Here is a 20,802-nt window from a genome sequence, read left to right on the forward strand (position 1 = left end):
CCTGCCCCTAGAGCCCCCTCTGGCACCCTGTCTGTCCCATGCTCAGCTCAGAGCTCCTCTTGCATTCCAAATCCCTTAATCCAAGACTAGAGCCTGCATCCCTGCCTGATGAAAGTGAGGGAGGGATGGAGTGAGCGAGCAGCGGTGGGGCCAGCGGGAAGGAGGCAGGACAAGGGTATTTGAGTTTGAGGTAGATCTTGAATTGCACTTAAATTAAAAAAGTTATCTCATGCTTAAAAAGGTTGGAGACCACTGCTTTAATGTGTGTCCGGGCAAGGTAAAATGTTCCAACAGATTTCTGTGTGTTACCATTTTGAATATCTGATTTGGGTTGATTAATACTTTGTAATACAGAGACTGTCCAGTTTGACCAATACACATAGCCGAGGGGCATTGCTGGCACTTGATGGCAGACAGCACAGTTATGAGTCTTTGATGTGGTAGCTTATGTGGTTAGATCCTATGATGTCACTTGTATAGATGTGCAGAGTTGGTACCAGAGTTCACTGTAGGGGTGGGTTCCTGGGTGAGTGTGTTCGAGATGTGGTGCATGGTTGCAGGAAGGAATGTGTTTTGGGTTAGGGGGCTGTCTGTAGGTGAGGATTGGCTTGTCCCCTAAGGCCTGTGAGAGGTGTCATTTTCCAGGATAGGTTGGTTTAAGTTGCCGACTATAGGGGTGATATACCACACCCTAATGACATAAAAAGCCAAACACCGGATACGTAAAGTACTCTGAACGCATTCTATGGTTACGTCTAAACTGCCCCCTCTTGCACAAGAGAATGTGCAAATGAGGCAAAGCGATGAATATCGCTATGCCTCATTTGCATACTTAATGAGCAGTCATTTTTGAGCAAGGGGCTTTTGCGCAAAAAACTGTCTACAAGGCTCCTTTTTGCGCAAAATCCCCCCTCTTGTGCAAGAGACATTCTGCTGCTTTTTTTCAGGCATCCCCTCTCTTTCTCTGCTATTTATTTGTCCTCTGCACAATACTCTTGCAGCACCTTAGAGACTATTTGTTGTTTAAGTTTATTCAGTGGGGGTATGTCTACATAGTAGAGCATACCTCGAAATAAGCTATGCAATTTGAAGTCTACACAGTACTAATTTCAAAATAAATCTCTATTCTGGTATCTTCCTTAATCCTTGTGCAACAAGTTTTACAGGAAGCCGGAATAAAATGCCTGTTATTTTGAATGTATTTTGAAATAATGGGCGTGCTGTTAAGATGTGCAGAATCCCGAATCGTTATCCTGAAATAGCACCGCTGTGTAGACATACCCTTGCAGGCTAATACAGCTGCCCCTCTGATACTTCAATTTCAAATTGTGGGTTTTCTAAACCAGTATTTTTGTGACTATAACAGAAGGCAGAGATATTTGTGCACATATTTTTATCCACCACTGAAGCCAGGAAGTAAGTAATGTTTCCTTAAATCTGAATGATTTAAAACCTCTTTAATCTGAACCTTCTATCTTAAAAATTACGGTACTCTTTTTTCTCCTCTCTTTTAAAATCCCCCTGTAGCCCATTACGTCTTTGGGACACAGGAAGGGATAAGTAGTTTTGTCTTCTGAATTGAGTTCGGCTGGACAGGAGGAGGAATGTGATCTTTCTACTGCCTCAAAAATAAGAAAGAGACGACACTATTTAAAATCCCAAATAAATCTTGTAGGTAACAATTTATTTAAAATAAGTACAATTTAGTGTCTTAAGTACAGTGCATGTGTAAATACTCCTGTATAGGTAAATAATTCTTCGTGTCTAACTAAACATGAAATTGTTAGTATTGCATTTTTTCCTCAAAAGAGTTAGTTCATTAGCTACTGAAGAGTTATTGAATTATTAATGAGTATTATTGTGGAGTTTCCTAGATCCCATATTTTTCTATCATCTCTCTTGCTTTAGAAATATAGGCAGTCATAGCATCCTCCTTTGACAAACCTGCAAAGGAAAGCAGTGGTCATTACCGTTCCTTATTTGGTATTCAATAAAGTTAATTAAAATTAGTGTAAACTTTATAGTAAAAAGACCTTTTTTAAGGTTCCAAGCTTCCCATTTGGCTTTGGCTTTCAAATCTAGCATTCCTGGACACTCTGCCAAAAAAGGGTATACATTTGTGGTTATTATACCATTTCACCTACAGATTATCTAGTCTGATTACATTTACATAATTAAATGTACGTGTAAAGGGCATGCATGTGCACACACAAAGTACCAGTATCAATATCTCCAATTGTAGACTGTTTGTAGAGTCCATATAGTTCTTTCAGTTCATCATCACTTGGCCTCGTTTTTAATTTTTTTACATCTTCTGCAGCACTGTCGAAATCAGCCTAAAAAGGGGGTCGGGAGAATCAAACAATGAAGAGAGTTAGATATTTTAACTCTTATCTGTTTAAATTAGTGAATTTATGAGGATGCTACAAAACCTAACTACTTCCCTATCAGTGATATTTAAAGGTAAATCTTTCCCGATACTTTCCTAATCGAATTATAGTTGGCCAGAAATTTGACCAGCTTGGCTGATAAATTGACATTGTTAAAAGAAGCAAAACACTTTCTCCCAAAAGAGAATAATTGGAACCATATATATCATGATTGGTGTAATGAAATGTCATAGGTATGATCATGCAAGATGCTTATAAAAATTCCATGAACTGTAGGTTGTTCACAGCCAGTCTGAGTTGAGGGCAGGGATGCAGATAAACTACAGCCCAGAAGTAGTTCCTGGAACTGTAGTGCCCATTGAAAAGATGCTGACTATACTCCCTCTGTTTTCAGTTCTCTCATGTCGGTGCAATGTGTGTGGGTGTATGGCAGTGATGATGAAACTGTATATGGGGGTTTAATGCAAAAGTTAATCTGAACTGATGCATCTCTCTTATATGCCAGAAATGCAAGGACGCATATAGTACAAGGGGTCCCTGCTATAAGTTTCCCTGGTATACATCCGTTCCACACTAAAGTCATTGTAGGAACTGATGCATTATAAGTCCTCCCATTCCCCACTATAAGTCGTGCAAAACACTCCCCCCAATTTGCTTAAATGGAAGTCAGACGTGGGACTTATTCCCTGATTGAAGTTGTTCCTCTATAAGTCCATGTTTTTTGGAACGTATCTTGGACTTATAGCAAGGACGCCCTGTACCCATTATATAGACATAATGTGGTGATTTGGGTTTGAAAGGCTCTTTTAACCTTAACCACGCTGAGCTAGCTGCAATCTGTCCCCATGTTACTGGTCCCTGTCAGCTGCAGAATTCTCTCCTCTTTTCCTGTCCATGACCACCTACATGTGTTCTGTGACCTCAGAACCTTCAGTCCATCACACTGCGTTAGTGCAAACATCCAGATAACACAATACATAATCTGCTACATAATCTGCTAGTTTCAAGCATTTGTAAAACAAGGGTATACAACTTTTCCTATAACTATGCAAAATTATTGCATGCCTTTTTTGTAACAGTCATCCAAAAATGTGCTACATTTGTGAGAATGACTGTAGAAAAACTAGAGAGTGTATGTTATACATATGTTCAGTATTTGTAAACAGAAATATATTCCCGACGCGTTTGTGCAATAATATGCTATGTATTCAGTAAAGTCACGCATTATTCCTTTAGCTGTCAATTTGTCTTCCATGGATTGTGGAATTGCCTTTTCGCTCCACCCAAGCAGAATGCAGCCACCAGGTTGAAGATGGTGTGCTGCCCTAGCTAGCCTGGTTGGCAATGCTCGTTACGCATGTGAAGGCTTCCTTCCCAATGACAGAAATCAGCGCCCCATACTTAGAACGCAGCCTACCATGTATATATATCTATATATCTGTGTCTTAACCCTTAAAACGCCATGAGAGAGTGACTACACTGGCTGGAACAAGCCCCAGAAATAAACTTAGGAGCAACATCTGATGTTTTGTGGTTTGTCACCGACATAAGTGTTCATGTGGGGACTGCAGAACAAGGAGTAAAAGGAACAGATTACGGTGTCTAAAAAGGAGGGAGAGGGAAATAAAAAAGAATTAATGAGAGGCTGCATTCTTGTCCCATTCTTTCCTTTCAAAGGACCCATCATGGGATCACAAAACTGAGCACTCATCAACTTAACGATGCATCAGCTGATGCTTGCACAGTTAGGCAGTAACTTCATGTACAAGTATGAAAGGACAGTTAGGTAGCTGCATTGCAGTGTTTATCCAGAGAGCCCTGGCCCCTTTCCAGTTAGCAAGTTCTTTCTCCTTCAGGAAGTGGTGATTATTTAGGGTGGTTTTTTTTTTCTGGAAATGGATTTTTGGATGGATGGATGCCAAGAGGGTGGAGAGCTGATACCTAGGAGACTGTTTTGAGGAATCTGGGTGAGACAAACTTAGGGTATATTTACACTGCAGTTAAAAACCCACTGCTGGCCTGTGCCAGCTGACTCAGCTTATGGGGCTTGTGCCAAGAGACTGTTTAATTCCAGTGTACATATTTGGGCTCCGGTTGGAGACTGGGCTCTAGCACCTTGTGAGGTGGGAGAGTCTCAGAGCTCAGTTGCACTCAAATACTAATGTATCCTGGGTAGCATGATACATTTTATTATTTTGGAGGTGTTTACACTTGTTTTGGCTAGAATTAAAAAAAACATTTGGGAGGCCAAGCCCAGGAAGTCTACTAGCTAGAAATGCTGATTGGGCTGGCTCATGCCAATTGGATTTTTAAGAAGGTGGCCAGAACACTGGAAACAATCTTCATTTTGACCAGGTCAGACAGGCAGGAGCTGTGAGCAATGTGGTTTTTAACCTCATGATGTGTAGTTATGGTAGCACACTAGTAGGGGTCAAGTTGGGACACTGAATTTGATTTGTGTAAATTTAGACACAAGTCTCCATGAAAAAGTGTTTTGACAGCTAACCCTCAAGGCCTTAGTATTGGTTTAAGATTCTACCATAACATTCCTAAAAAGATAAGAAAGTATATACATAGAATCTGTTGAACCACCATATAGACCAGCATTATTCATCAATAACATCAACCCTCATTATTCAAGTGCTCAAAAATATTAATTGAGCCATGCTTGTTCTGACACTGTTCATACTTAGGGGAAAACAGTGAGGTGGTAAATTTTTCAAATGATCCTCAATTACTCAAGACAGTTAAATCCACAGTTGACTGCAAAGAGTTGGAAAGGGCTCACAAAACTTGGGTGACTGGAGAACAAAATGGCAGATGAAACTCAGTGTTGTTAAATGAAAAGTAATGTACATAGGAAAAAATACCACCAGCTAGGACCCAACCATAATTTTTTCAAGCCCAGCAAACTTGTAACATGCTGTCTCCCCCCTGCTCCTCCTCCAAACCAATAATGTGAAGCCTTGGCTGGACCTCCCTCCCCAAGGCCTCTGAGCCTGGTAAAGTGTATACTTCCCTCCCTCTCGCACTATGTGAGGGCCTTGATCTCAGATATATACAAAATGATGTGGGGTCTAATTAGCTGTTACCGTGCAAGCCAGAGCTCTTAGAGTCATCTTCGATAGTTCCCAGAAATCATCCACTCAATGTGCAACAGCAGCCAAAAAAGCAAACAATGCTAGTAATCTTTAGGAAAGTGATATAATAAAACAGAAAATAATCACATGCCACTACATAAATCTGTAATATGCCCACAGCAGCAAAGTTGAAACAGAAGAGATAGCAGGCACATGAATGTGCAGAAAAGGAGGAAGTGGTGGGCTCAGCTTATTTGTTTGTGCTGTTCTTAGGCCCTTACAAGTTTTTCAAAGTAATGTTTTAAAGACATGCTATTTAACCTGTAACCACCACTGGGGGAAGGGGGATATTTGAACCTGGGACCTCTGAAGCTTAGCATAGGAGCCGCTACCCATTGTGCTAAAAGATAACTCTCTCTCAGCCCATGCTGTAGAGGTCTCTTGTTCTTATCTGTTGCTGTGGTCTAGCTGCCACTGTATGGGACAGTGAACCCGAATAAGTGTGTGGGTTACACAATAACAGAGTTTAATTCTACTGGATAGTAATGAAAGATAATCTCACAATGAGTGTCTCTTTACAGCGCAGTTCATATATTTTAAGGACAGAAGAACCTTTATGATCATCTAATCTGGTCTCCTCCATAACACGGGCTACGTCCCTTTAAAATGCAGTAAGAACATAAGAACGGTCTTATGGGTCAGACCAAAGGTCCATCTAGCCCAGTATCCTGTCTGCCGACAGTGCCCCAGATGCCCCAGAGGGAGGGATCACAACAGGTAATCCTCATGTGATCCCTCCCCTTGTCACTCAACTCCAGAGAAACCACCCTCTAGCTGGTATCTTCCTTGGTATTAGAAAAGGAAATGAATCTCTGTGGTGCAGAAAGTTATCATTTGTTCAATAAGAAGCTTAGGACAGACTCATTAAATCAGCAGAAGATTATAAAGCAACCCCACCAACATACCATGCAGCTGAGTCTGCAGTAACAAATACAGGAAACACCCACTATGGTTAGGATTGCAAAATGTTTCTATTATGGATATAACTACAGTTGTTATGTGTAATGGATTTCCTTCTGTCCCAAATACAATGTTAAGGATTAACTAGAAACCAGCTGTCACTCATTTGCTTTCAATTTTGAAGTGTGTTAATGGGACACAGAGAATTTGAAAATCCTAATTGAATTAAGTCTTTGGAGTCCAGCGTACTAAATGCAAATGTTATGTATTATTGTGGGCCAGGACTGCATGTAACCTCTCCCTGTGGGGCAAATGGGATTTGAACACGTGGAAGCATTATGAATGTCAAAGGACTATAGCTGGGTGGACAAAAGGGCATCCATGGGCCGGATGCAGCCCACCAAGTGAGTTGATGTAGCCCACGGAGGCCTTGCCAATCAGGGCTGGGGGTAAGGGGAAGTGTGGAAAGTCTCCTTCCACCCTGCAAGGGGCTTAGCACTTAAAGTCAACCACCAGCTGCTGCTCAGCTGGCAATTGACTCTAAGCGCAGTGCTCCCTTGTAGGGCAGGGGCAGGGGCAGGGAGTGAGAGACTTCACATGCTCCACGTCCCCAGGCCCTGATTGACCTGGGGGCAGCTGGGGCGAGCACGCAAAGTCTCTTCCCACTTCCAAAGGCACAGGTACCTAGAGGGAACTGCCAGCTGTTCAAAGCAGTTTGTGGTTCTCTTGGGGGAGGGGCGGAGGGAAGGACTTTGCACGCTCCCCCACCCCCAGACCAATTAGGGTCTAAGGGCAGGGAAGTACGAAAGTGTTATGGCCCTGCCCCTTCCAACAACAAAACAAAACCAAACCTAGAGAAGTCTCCGTCCTGCCCACATGCTCCTCCGCACCAATTGGCTTTCCCCCATCTTAATTTAAAAACTGCTCTATGACCTTTTTAATGTTTAGTGCCTGCAGTCTGGATCCACCTCGGTTTAGGTGGTGCCCATCCTTCCTGTATAGGCTCTCCCTCTCCCAAAACTGTCCCCAGTTCCTAATAAATCTAAACCCTCCTCCCTACACCATCGTCTCATCAACGCATTGAGACTCTGAAGTTCTGCCTGCCTACCTGGCCCTGCACATGAAACAGGAAGCATTTCTGAAAATGCCACCATAGAAGTCCCGAATTTCAGTTTCCTTCCTAGCAGCCTAAATTTGGCCTCCAGGACATCTCGCCTACCCTTCCCTACGTCACTGGTACCTACATGTACCACGACCACCGGTTTCTCCCCAGCACTACACATAAGTCTATATAGATGCCTCGAGAGATCTGCAACCTTCGCACCAGGCAGGCAAGTCACCATATGGTTCTCCTGGTCATCACAAACCCAGCTATCTATGTTTCTAATGATCGAATCACCCACTACTAACACTATCCTGTTTATTGCGTCGAGGCACACAAAAAGGCTAGATGGACCTTTGGTCTGACCCAGTATGGCCATTCTTATGTTATGTTCTTATTCCAGGGCTGTACTAGGAAGGTATATGAAGCATACCGTGAAGGTATGGAGCCACTAAGTAGTATACTGTATATTAGCATGAATTTAATCTATGATCTGTAGCTGGAAGGAAGAAATATGGCCCATACTGTAATGGTGAACAGGTTACAGGGAGGCTTCCATCTTGGATAATGGATGGTGGCTCAACAGTGCATTTGGCTTGAATGTAGAGGTTACCTACATAATGGTGAGAGCCTGTAATTGAAAGGTGAAAGAAGAAAACTCTTTGCTCTGTATGTGGCAGGTGAGTTTGCAGTTTAAAAGCCATTGCATAGTATTTTCACTAACGGAAAGAGAAGGTTTGACTGAAGTTTGACTATACAGATTTTTTTAGAGCACTAGGATCTTAGGAACAAGACCTGCATCTCCCTATATGTCTGGATAGCACCTAAAAGAGCTGAGGGACTTTTCTTTAAAAAAAAAAAATCAGTTTACTTTAACTAGGAAACTAATGAATTACGTGAAAGTCCCAGCATGCAGGTCCAGATTAACAAAATGTGCACTTGGTGCAGTTGGCACAGGGCTCCCATATTAAAGAGGCCCCTAACTCCTTGATCTGAGTGGGCACAATTGCAACCTGCTACATGGGATTATAGTACCACTCAAATTTGGCCCTGCCACCCGTCCTTTATGATAGGTGACCAGCGCACATTTGAGAGAGTGATGTTGCGACCTGGTGCACAGAGTTGTGGTGCTGCTTAGATTTGACCCATTTGCCCCTCTGTTGTAATGGGGAGGATGTGGAAGGGGACCTCAATTTCCATAGTGCACAGGGCCTCAAAATTCTTTAATCCAGTATATGACTGACTGACTCTTACTGAATTTGCCTGTTATTTACAAGGGCAAGTACCACAACAATGACTGATGTAGTATCTATCATCTGCAACAGGGTGGGGAGCAGTGGTAGCATTGACATGTTTTAGAAGATGCTTAGAAAGCAAGCATCAAAGTGCAACTGGGAACATTTCCTCATCTTATTTAAACTAAATACTAACACGTTATACATCAAATCACTGTGTAAACTTTAATTCTGTGATGCCACTGTGGTACATGTACTAATCACTGATACAAATCTTTAAAGTATTTTAAGGCCATTTAACCTATTTCGTCAGGACAAAGACAGAGGTGGAAGTAAGCAGGAGCATCCTGGTGCAGAGCTCCAGCAAGAGCCAGTTGAGCTGCAGCAAAAGCCAGCAGGGAAGCTATTTAAAGGGCTGGCAGGGACCTGGGTTGCAATAGGGCAGTATCTGTACAAAATGTTAAGTTTTTTTCACCGCTGGAAAAATGGCTACAGTATTTGCCACATCATGCAAAAGTTATTTCATCTATATCCTTTCCAGGAGCTGTCTTATCAGACCACATTAAAATGAAACAAGTAACCATTGTTGAAGTGAGATTTATTCAGATAATAATCTATAATTAATTTAAGCAACAAAGGGACAAAAAAAATCTTTAGATTCTAATACTGCTGAACAAATGCTAGGACTTCAAAAAAATCTTATACTGGCTGACCAGATTTTAATAATCGTCACCATAGAACAAATTCATCCTTTGTTAAGATACTGGAATTTTGCCAGGGACGAGGATAGTATTAATTTTTTTTTAAATGGTGGCCCAGATGCTTCACATCATTTGCAATGGGGAAAAGCCAGTGATTTGGTGCTTTTCTTTTTGAATAATCTGCTGATCAGCAGCTTCAATAAGTAATTAGAGGCAAGGAATGGTACAACAAAGCATAATTGAACTTTTTTTTTCCTTTCTGAGTGCTTAGACAGTGCAATTTCCTAAACCAGCTGGCAGAACTTCAAAAAGCTTACAGCACAGATTGTAAGAGAACTCGCCCTTGGGACCAGTAGCTAGGTTAATGTGCAAGCTACTCATATGCCACAACTGCTTGTTCTTAGTGCCATGAGATCAAACACGTTACTTTAAAATTTGGCACACTGATAAAATACAAGTCATATTTTATTTATCCAGAAGTGACATGTTCGATAGTCTCCCTTGGTAGGAAAAAAAATGGGTGTGAGAAAAAAAACCTTCAAGTATAATATAAACCCTTTTGTTTGTATTGATGGTCCTGTCCAATATTCATCTACCCTAAATGTTAGTAATGGGAAAAATCTATGGTAGAAAAGAGTGTACTAATTATTAGCCATAATCATTGTTTATATTATATTGCTCACAGAAGTAGTTCATAATATTTCTGTATTTGACAACTAATCTTTTTCTTGATAACTTTGGAGCTTTTATTTCTTTTCTTTAAAAAAACCCCACATTAGTCTTCATTCTTCTGTTGGAGCAATTAGAACATTCATCAAATGATCAAACAAGTCAGATAACGTAACACATCTAGTTCTATAATACCTAGTTTTTGCATCTCAACTGCTCAGCACTCTTTACCCAGGAGGTAATTATTCTTCAGATGGGGAAGTAGGCACAGAAGAGTGAACTGACATACCAAGGTTAGTTACAAGGCAGTAGCAAGAACAAAACCCAGATTGCGAGCATTCCAGTGCATTGGGCTATCATTTAGGCTACACTGCCAAGCACCTGCTAGTACAGAGTAAATTGAATATGCTCAGGTGGGTTCTCTGCACATTGCAAGCCTATGTAATGGAAATTTTTTCAAGATTCTTAAAAACAGTCTTGAATGCATGCAAATGCACATTTGTGTCTATGCTGTTAGGAACATTCACATTTATATTAAATGACCAATGTAAAAAATAAAGTAGCAATGCAGCCACCATATAACAAATGAAAATAAGTTCCCATTTATTTCTGGCCTATGCATGCTCAGTTATTCTCCTCGTGTCACGTTTCAATGCTTTGCAAAACCGATTTTTTTGCTATTATGTCCCCTCAGTCTCTTGTTACTCCTCTCCAACTTGATTCTGAGAGGTGTTTTTGTGAAGGTGGTTTATCAGGTTGCAAATGTGCAGTATTTTTCCACAACTAATTTAATTCAGATTGGTTGCTGTTTTTAAATCTCAAAGCTGACAAAAGTCAACAACAAAAGATACTCCAACTTTGCACATTCAACAGTGAAATAAAAAAAAAAGCAGATAAAACAAATTTAAGAGCCCACTGGACATTTAGAAAACTTTGAATTAAAATTGGAGAAAGAGCTAGGATTTGGCTGTTCTGTTCCTTACCCCTTTGAGGATTGTCTGAATTTTGTATGCAAAGTGACATACGCTAACTTCTGCTGTTAAATTATAGTTGCATAGCAACTTATGCCTCTCTGGAGATCAAGCTATAGAGGAGGTTAACCCTCTCTCTGGGGAAGATACAGTTACTGGCAATACACTCCCAACATCTGAGTTACTCAGGAATTAAGAGAGCTGGCATCGCCATCACCTTCCCCTCCCCTCCCCTCCCCTCCAATATCACTCAGTAGCACTCTGCACTTCCCTGCACAAAACAGGCACCAAGCCCTCAGAGAGCAGAGCAATGGAACAAACTAGGATAGAATAGGCTTGCATATCTTATAAGGGGGGGGGAGAGAAAATTAAAAACAAGCTTTAATGTGACTGTAGTGGAGAAGACTGGCTAAGTTGTTTGTGATATAAGAGGGAAAGTTCTGTATCCACCTTGCTCCAAGCATATAGAGCTCAAAACCAGCAGCAGGGGCAATATTTCAAACTCAATACGGAGAGGAGGCAAATAGTTTCTCTCTAGCAGTCCATACACAGTTGGATGCCATCAAAATGCACCATCTTCAAAACACAAGCTCCCTAGAAAATAATGATGCACCACAACTACAACATACATTAGCTGTTCCCTCATGGCCTCAAAAATGTATGCACCAATAATCTAGATCCTGGGAAAGATGCTCTTTTTATATCAATCTAAATTAATTCATTAATTAATCCAACAGTAAAAAAAAAAATGCATGCATCCTCCCAAAGGAAGGGACCCAATAATAGTATAGCTACAACCACATACAAAGCAAAATAATACATATGCCTAATAAAAATGCATGCATCCCTCAAAGCAGGTACTTATCCAACAGACTTCAAAGAGGCAATCTTTTGCTCCCTCTGAAAATGTATGCACCAACTAAGCATCATACACTAAAAAAATTATTCACTGTACTGAGAGAGAGCTCATATTATGATAAGCCTTGCTCTCTCAAAACATTGTGTTGCCAGGGCTGGTCCTGCCTAAGGATGTGACAGTACATTCTTATCTTTATCCCTTGTTCCTTGCACTGAGCTTCCTTTTACTACACCTAGCAACAGACTCCCCTTTTACCTGGAGAGTCATGACGATGATGATAGCAGCAGCAATGAATCTCTCCCACAGCAGAGATGCAGCACTTATGTTTCCCAATGCTTCCTTGCAGCTCCAGTTATAGTCCAAGGCCACACAAAAGAGGCTGCACTTCACTTACCTCATTGGACCAGGACTGCAATGACATCAGCTGCACTTCTCCCTCAGCAGGCCCCTGGCTTCTGTGTCTGAGCAGAGACTGTCTGAATAGCCAAGCTAAAGCAGATTGGTTACAGAAGGAGCTGAATGCAGACAGCAGCTGCTAATCACTCATTTTTCTATAGGATGCACTTGAACAAGGATGCCTGGACAGGACAATAGTAATATTTTTTTCTCCTGTTATTACAACTCTTTGGAAATAAAGCCCAAATCAGTATCCTTTCTGAAATTCCTCCTCAGAATGTGTGATGGATTACAGGCTACAGGAAAAAGGACACTGCAGCATTTAACAACTTATTCTATGAAACCAACACTTTTGCCTTGCTGCCTGTTGTGAATCTAATTTGTATTAAAAGCTCCGTGTTTGCTGCTATCCTTCCGGTGGCCCAAGGACATCTTGTTACCAACTGGCAAAAAAGAACAGGGGTATATAAGTGTTACAGCAAGAGTGGACAATCATTTTTAAAAGGGGAGGCCACCCCAGAAGAGGAGGGGTCTTGGGTGGAAGGGGTGAGACCAGGAGACTTCTTGTGCTTCCCCCCCACTCTGATTGGCCTGGGGTAGAGGAGCATGAGAAGTCTTCCCCCTCCCTTCCACATCCCTAAAGAGAAATGCCATCTGTTTTAAAATAGCTGGCGGTTCCCTCTAGACTCCTAGCAGGAGAAAGACCTTATGCACACCGCCTGCCCCCAGGCCAATAAGGGGGGGTGAGGGCGCGTGAAATCTCCTCACCCCTGAAAGAGCACGCAGCGGCTAGAGAGAAATGCTGGTTGTTTTAAAACACATGGCATGTCTCTCTAGCTGCTGCATGCCCCTGACAGGACATGAGAGACTTTGTGCACTCTCTGCCCCCAGGCCTTGATTGGCCTGGGGGTGGGGAGTGCACAAAGCTTTCCCTGCCCCTGCCAAAGTTTTGTGGCACCTAAAGATAAAACACCGGCTGTTTTAAAACAGCTGGTCAGTGTGTCTCTAGCCGCTGTGCGCTCTTGCGGGGACGAGGAGACTTCGCATGCTCCCCTGCCCCCACGCCCTGATTGGCCTTGGAATAGGGGAGAAGCAGCAGCAGCACGGCCACGGGCCAGATCCACCAGCTTGGTGGGCCAAATCTGGCCCATAGAGGGCCCTTTGCTCACTCCTGTGTTACAGCGATCCCCTGGGTCTAATATCTGAATATTTGTCTGCCAAATAATGTCATGTAAGGTCCCAAATGTCACACAGGTCATCATAAGCATTGAGAGATGTTTGTACAGAGAAAATATGCAAAGAGTTATGCATATATGCTAAGTATAATGCTCCTTACATCTGTGAGTTAAGACAAGTCGCCAAAAGTTGATTCACATACTCTTAGTAGGTAAAGGGAAAGAGATAATTATCTCACTCTGGCTGGCCATATACAAATTATGTACTACATGATTCACAATATACTCCCACAGTTACAATCTGAGTCTATGTTTACACTTGCACTTATCGACACAGCCTTGTCACTAAAAGCTGAGTAATGTAGCCATACCCTGATCAAAATGTTAAGCAACAGTAGGGCACACAAAAAAGGGGTGAAATTAAAGACAAAAGACTTATCTGAGGCTGAAGAGCCAAACTTGACATTTTGAGGAGGTTAAGAGTCTTTAATAAAAGACCAGATTACAAATGGAATTTGAAACAAAATACAAAGAGCAAGACTAATGGAAGGCCCAGAATTAAACCTTGACAAAGCATTTAGAATTTGCCAAGCAACAGAAGTCACCTAGTCCAGAATGAAGATTGTGGAGGGAGAACACTGTACAAGATTGATAATCCGAAATATTAAAAGAGATAAATAAGGCAAAACAAAGTGGGAAAGTGGGGAGTTGCCACCATTTCATGAAACTGATGTTGTCTCTCTCTCTGATGGAATATAATGCTCACAAATAGCAATGGTGTCCCAAGTAGCTACCTTGTGGTTGTTGCATGGGTTGCAGAAAGGCGGGAGAAAAGAAGCATGGAGTCTGATATTTTGCTCAGGAAGGTCTCAAAAAGCATAATCACAGCAGTTAGAGACTACAGAGTCTCAAAACATGGAACACTCAGCAAGTGGACTTGCAACCTCTTGACTGTAATCGTGCTGATGTTCCAGGGAGACCCTATGGGTCCATGTGACAGCCCAAGACATCTCAAGTACTAAATTAACGTTGATAAAGCCTCAAAGAGTTTGTGTGGGGCACTGTGAAGCTTATCAGGCAGAGCCAGTTGGAACCAGCCACTGAATAAATATACTGGGGCAGACTGGTGTCCTGTCCTCTGACAGTGGCCAATGCCAGATGCCCCAAAGGGAATGAACAGAGCAGGTAATCATCAAATGATTCCTCCCTCTCACCCATTCCAGCCTCTAACAAACAGGCTAGGGAACACCATTCTTGCCCATCCTGGCTAACAGCCACTGATGGACCTATTCTCCATTAATTTATTTAGTTCTTTTTTGAACCCTGTTAAAGTCCTGGTCCTCAAAACATTCTCTGGCAAGGATCTCCATAGATTGACTCTGCTTTGTATGAAAACATGCTTCCTTTTGTTTTAAACCTGCTATCTATTAATTTCATTTGGTGTAGGGATGAGACTAGTTGACTGTTCAATAAGCAAAAGCTTATTGGATAGTCAAGTAATCCCTCAACTAGTCACTTCCACCCACTAATCACTCCTCCCCCCCATCAGAGGCAGTAAGGGGGCAGAGCAGGAGCTGGTGCTGGGAGCAGCGGGCTTAAAAGCACCGTCTTCATAGGGGGCAGAGGAGGCAGAAGGGTAGGGGAACCAGGTGCAAGTCAGGAATCACCTCATTCTCGGCTCGCACCCAGTCCCAGACGCTGCACCTCTGCTTTTTAAATTTATTAAAAGCCTACTTTAAATAAAATAAAATATTAATTTGATGTCAAACACAAAAGGTTTCAATGTTTTATTTATTTATGGCACAGGTGGAGAAGATTTTTTGGTTCAGGGGCCACTGACCCACAGAAAAATCAGTTGGGGAACCACACAACTGAGAAGCAAAAAAACTCCTCCCCAAACCACCAACCCTCACTGATGTGGCGCCCAATTGAGATACCTTACCTCTCTGGCGCACCAGCCCCACAGGATGAGGGGGAGGGACAGGGAGGACTGAGGTTCAGGGCTTCCCATGGGCCAGATTTACTTTTCAAGGGTTCCGGAGTTAATGGATTTTGTGGACCCCATAGGGTCTGGGGTGTGGACAAAAATCAGGGATTCAGTGTGTGGGACAAGGCTGCCAGTAAGTGGGATAAGGATATGGGTGCAGGATCTGTATGGGAGGTGGGATGCCGGAGGGAGTGAGAGGGGTGAAGATATCTGAGCGAAGCAGCAAGGTGTAGGGTTGCCAGCTGGTTTAATACAAAATACTGATCCCGTCCCCCAAAAAAACACCAGGGAAAAAATTCTGTTGAGGGGAAAAAAAGAGGGGGAGACCAAAGTTGTTGAGAAAAAAAAAGGACTGTGAGAGTTAAGCAAAAAAAATAAAAAAATAAAACAGCATTAAAACAGCTTTAAGTATGTGCAGAGTCAGAATTTTGATAGCAAGAGTGGAGCGGTTGCGCACTAAGACCCAGGGAAGGCACTGCTTCCCCCTGGCTTCAGTTCTTTAGGCTTTTTTGCTGGTGGCCATTTTGTTTTCTTGATGGAGCCAGAATGCAGCTTCCCTGCAGAACCAGGGGGTCCTGGGGAGGCTGGGGCCCACTGGGGGGCCCAGTTGCCGAGTGTGTTGTAGGTTTTCCAAGTGTCCAGTATTTTTACCTCCTGGCTGGGAAAAAAATAAGAAAATACCAGACATTTCAGATGTCCTGTATTTTCTGAATTTTTTTTACCAGACAGGAATCGAAAATACTGGATTGTCCGGGTCAAAACCGGAATCCTGACAACTCTAGTAAGTGTGTATGTGTGTGTGTGTGTGTGGGGGGGGGGGGAACTGACTAGTTGACTTGACTATTCGATAAGCATTTGCTTATCGGATAGTCAACTAGTCCTTAACATCCTTATTGTGGATCTGAGTCTGCAGAAATAGTTTACGAGCTTACAACAGGGGAGGGGAAACTCAGGCCCAGTGGCCAGATGCAGCCCTCAGCTTGCATAGATCCAGCCTGAGGCTCAGCCCCCTCTCCCAGCATTGAGGTGCCCTGCGCTGGTGCTACAGCTTCCCTGCTGCCACCCTGGAGGCTGGAGCACACAAAATTGACTGGTCTGTGCCCTATAGGCTCTGGTGTATGAGGGGAATGTGGAGAGTGCCTTTCTCCTCAGACGCTTAGCGAGGGAGAAGGGGGGGCAGTTGCCCCTGGGCGCCACGCTAAGGGGGCCTGGGCTGGGCTATGGGGGGAGGTGCGGGCCGCTAGGCTCACCTGAGCTGCAGGAGGAGGGAGGTGCTGGGAACCCGGCACTGGACTCAAGGGGAAGGACGGAGGGGCAGGGAATTAGCACTGGGCTCAGCATGTCTGCACTGTTTGGGGGGAGATGCAGGGAAACGGAGCTCAGCTGGGTTGCAGAGTGAAGAAGTGCGGGGTGCTGGACTGGGCTGCAGGGGGGAAGGCACGCGGTGCAGAGCTCAGAACTCAGTTTGGCTGCAGGAGGAGGGAGGTGCTGGGAACCGGGGCTAGACTCAATGGGAGGGAGGGGCAGGAAATCATTGGGCTCAGCAGTTCTGCAGGGCTTGGGGGGAGGTGAAAAGAAGCCGGGCTCAACTGTGCTGTGGGGGAGGCATGCAGGGAGCCAGTGCAGGGCTCAACTGGGATGAGGTGGATGGGGGAAGGCATAGGGAACAGAAGGGCAGCTCAGCGGGGCTTTAAGGGGCTTCTGGGAACTGGTGCTGCACTCCCTTGGATTGTGGGGATGGTTTTGGGGTTTTACTTTATTTAAAATGAAGTTTGATAAAATAACATGAGAAAGTTAACATTTAATCTTTTTAATAATTTAAATTAAACCATTCTCTCCAGCTGCAGCACTAGCAAAATGGCTTGGTCATAATTGTGTAATTAAAGGTGGGTTTCCATTAGTAACTGGCCATCTGCGGAAAGGTTTACATTGAGTCATGTGGTCCACAGGCCAAAAAGCTTGAGAACCACTGGAATAGAGGCACCCCTGGCCTCTCCCTCCAGAGAGACCACTGCAGGCTCCCTGCTGCTCCACAAGACCCCACAGAGAGATCAGGACTGTTACCATGGTGGTAAATCACCATATTGCTCCAGAGTGGATGATGGACAGACTCTTTGTGAGTCTTCCTCATCTAAGCAGTTGATTTAAACAGCATGGTAAGATGCCACATGAAAACATTTGGTAAGTCCACCAAGAGGCAGGATGTTTTGTCTCTCCAGAGAGAGTTATCATGACTTGTGTCTCTGGGTGAACAAGATCCTTTGTGAGCTCTGTGAAGAGGTAAGATGTTTTCACTTCTAGCTTCAAGAGATTTGTTCTTCTGTCTTTGGGATGCATGTTGCTTTGACCTGAATGGAGTTAGCTGTGACAATGCATTTCTGTATTCTTCTGACACATAAAGTGAAATCGGTGCTGAAGACCCCACATTCAGTGAGAGAAATTGCTGCTGTTAGAAACAGTATATTCAAAGTCTCTCCAATTTTCTTCAAAGATCACCTCTACCAGGCAGTAGGGCTTTTCCTGACTGGTCCCTTATATGTTTGAAGGGTGACAATGTTATCTGGATCTTTTTGGGTCATATCAACAAATTGTTTTGGGCTCAATCCTAGATTAAAATGTAAATTGTATTAGGCCTTTTGTAAGCACGTTGGGAAGTAGTCTAATTTGGTAATTACTATTCAATATTATTTATATAATATGCATATTGCCATTTTGGTATTGACATATACATTTCTCAGTACCTTTACATATAAAATAGCCCAGCCCTATTGATCTCCATGGGCAATGTACCTTGTAAGGAGTGATGGGGATATTATGAAGTTGTTTAAACAAATATCTTGTAATTGTAGAAAAAAATTTGTGTGTGAGAAAACTGTAGGTCCTGGGGGTACTTATACATTTTTTAAAAGGGATACTTTATTAAAAAAAGGTTGAGAAACACTGCTCTAAACCATCCCTTTTGGCCTCCATTTCCTTTCTCTTTTGACAAGTTGGGAAGGTAGCAGTATTGGTAAAAATATATCAGACATGTGCACGCAGTACCTGCTCTACCTCAGCTGGCGCTAGATAATCAGAGCCTCAATTCTAAAGGAGTTGGCATTACTGAATTGATCAATCCTCCCACGTTTTGTTGTGGATTTTCCAAATAAAATGCTGGTGTTTTCTATAGGTCACCCACATCTCCCAGTCATAGCAGAGACTTGGGATTAAACATGGCTTTTTCAACTAAAAGTCGTCTACATGTTTGGACACGGTGATTGTGAATAGCTGGCAAGGCAGTTTGCCAAAGGCAAGACTGGCCTTAAATCTTGATATCTATGGCTTCAGTTGAATGGCTTGTGTGAAATAGGAAGAGCAGCTCAGAGAGACCTCTCTCCTTTACTTAAGGATAGAATCTCAGCAGCCTGAAGGAAAAAGTCCTCATGGCAGACTGAAAGCCTCGCTTGCAGTGTATCCACAGCCTTAGGCTACTTATTGCTTCAAGAAAGTGAGGGTGATTCTCGTGTTGTGTGTTAGATTTATTTAAAAGTTTTTTCTGAGTGTTATTTTAACAGGTAAATTAATCTCTTACCCTCCCCACACACCTCCTTTGCTATGTCAGTGAATGTAACTGCCTTTCTTTTCTCCTTATCATAACTCTGCTCCCTGCTCCTCCTCCATCCACCACCGCCTGCTGAAGCCTCCTCCTTGCCTCTGCACCCCCAGCCTGACCGTCCTCCCACTTCAACAGTGGGATAGCGCCCCCTCAAACTGGAAGGGGGGGGGAAGACACAGTACAAGCTCCTCTCCACCCCTCCCAGCCCCTTCCTCCCCCCCCCCCCCGCACCAGATGCGAGGGCCCTGTCATGTGGGGACAGGGGCACACATTTTGCTTTTGCATCAGGGCGCTTAATACCCTCGCTACGCCTGTTTCTCCTACTCAGTCAGGGGTCACAGTGAGAGCTTCTCCCCTCTTCTCACGTGTGTGAGGCGCCCCCCCCCACTGATTGTTTTGTGGGCTAGTGGCCCCCGGCCCAAAAGGGGTTCCCAGCCGTGCCTTAAGGAAGGGAAGGTGATGTCCCAATGCAACTGCCCAAAGGGCTGAATAAGAGGCACCAGTGACTGTAACTTTAGCAAGGTGCTGGGGAAACAGACCTGGCTAGCGTAAGCTGGGGGGTGCGTGCCCATACTCGGGGCACTGGGTCCCGCCCCACGTACAAGCTGGGGACGAGGCGGCGCTGCACGAGGGCGGACGGGTCCGCGTCTGGCTGGCGTGTGCGGGAGCGCGGGCAGAACCGGGTCTGGACTCAGTCAGCGGGCGGAGGGAGCTGAGCTGCGGTTGGCCGGCTGGGTCCGCGGCAGGTCGGTAGGGGGCGAGGCTGGGCTGTGTTCCCGCGCATGCGGAAGAGGAGTAGCTCGGCAAAGGGGGGCCAGGCCGGTTTCCGGCGCTGGGGGGAGGAGGAGCAGTTCTGCAGGGGCCGGGGCCGGGCTGGGTTCCGGTGCGGGGGGGGGAGGAGGAGGAGGAGCTGTTCTGCAGGGGGCGGGGCCGGGCTGGGGTTCGGAGAGGAGGAGGAGCTGTTCTGCAGGGGGCGGGGCCGGGCTGGGTTCCGGTGCGGGGGGGGGAGGAGGAGGAGGAGCTGTTCTGCAGGGGGCGGGGCCGGGCTGGGGTTCGGAGAGGAGGAGGAGCTGTTCTGCAGGGGGCGGGGCCGGGCTGGGTTCCGGTGCGGGGGGGGGAGGAGGAGGAGGAGGAGCTGTTCTGCAGGGGGCGGGGCCGGGCTGGAGTTCGGGGAGGAGGAGGAGCTGTTCTGCAGGGGGCGGGGCCGGGCTGGGTTCCGGTGCGGGGGGGGGAGGAGGAGGAGGAGGAGGAGGAGGAGCTGTTCTGCAGGGGGCGGGGCCGGGCTGGAGTTCGGGGAGGAGGAGGAGCTGTTCTGCAGGGGGCGGGGCCGGGCTGGGGTTCGGGGAGGAGGAGGAGCTGTTCTGCAGGGGGCGGGGCCGGGCTGGAGTTCGGGGAGGAGGAGGAGCTGTTCTGCAGGGGGCGGGGCCGGGCTGGGGTTCGGGGAGGAGGAGGAGCTGTTCTGCAGGGGGCGGGGCCGGGCTGGGGCTCGGGGAGGAGGAGGAGGAGGAGCTGTTCTGCAGGGGGCGGGGCCGGGCTGGGGTTCGGGGAGGAGGAGGAGCTGTTCTGCAGGGGGCGGGGCCGGGCTGGAGTTCGGGGAGGAGGAGGAGCTGTTCTGCAGGGGGCGGGGCCGGGCTGGGGCTCGGGGAGGAGGAGCTGTTCTGCAGGGGGCGGGGCCGGGCTGG

General features: G+C 45.1%; 1 protein-coding gene across 2 annotated transcripts; it reads right to left on the reverse strand.

Annotated features, from left to right (window-relative positions):
* Positions 1–1,656: 1,656 nt before the first annotated feature.
* ACBD7 (acyl-CoA binding domain containing 7) lies at positions 1,657–19,947 on the reverse strand. Of its 2 annotated transcripts, none has more exons than XM_025182825.3 (4): positions 19,660–19,947; positions 2,219–2,336; positions 2,034–2,096; positions 1,657–1,944 (listed from the first exon to the last, which is right to left on the reverse strand). In XM_025182825.3, the coding sequence occupies exons 1-4, from the start codon at positions 19,690–19,692 to the stop codon at positions 1,871–1,873; spliced, it is 288 nt and encodes a 95-aa protein (XP_025038610.1). In that variant the 5' UTR covers positions 19,693–19,947; the 3' UTR covers positions 1,657–1,870. The 2 variants fall into 2 exon arrangements, with proteins under 2 accessions (XP_025038610.1, XP_006119543.1); XM_006119481.5 differs by lacking the exon at positions 19,660–19,947 and adding an exon at positions 12,223–12,374.
* Positions 19,948–20,802: the final 855 nt, after the last annotated feature.

This window comes from Pelodiscus sinensis, chromosome 2, assembly GCF_052426305.1.
Source record: "Pelodiscus sinensis isolate ZL-2025 chromosome 2, ASM5242630v1, whole genome shotgun sequence".
Taxonomy (NCBI): Eukaryota; Metazoa; Chordata; order Testudines; family Trionychidae; genus Pelodiscus; species Pelodiscus sinensis.

Bases quoted from the DNA above. Each gene is read 5' to 3' on its own strand.
- ACBD7 (XM_025182825.3), bottom strand. From the start codon at position 19,692: ATGGGCACGCACCCCCCAGCTTACGCTAGCCAG. The intron at 2,337-19,659 runs GTCTGTTTCCCC...CCCCCTTTTTAG, and splicing joins CCCCAGCTTACGCTAGCCAG to GCTGATTTCGACAGTGCTGC. The intron at 1,945-2,033 runs GTCTTTTTACTA...TTTCCTTTGCAG, and splicing joins AGCTTGGAACCTTAAAAAAG to GTTTGTCAAAGGAGGATGCT.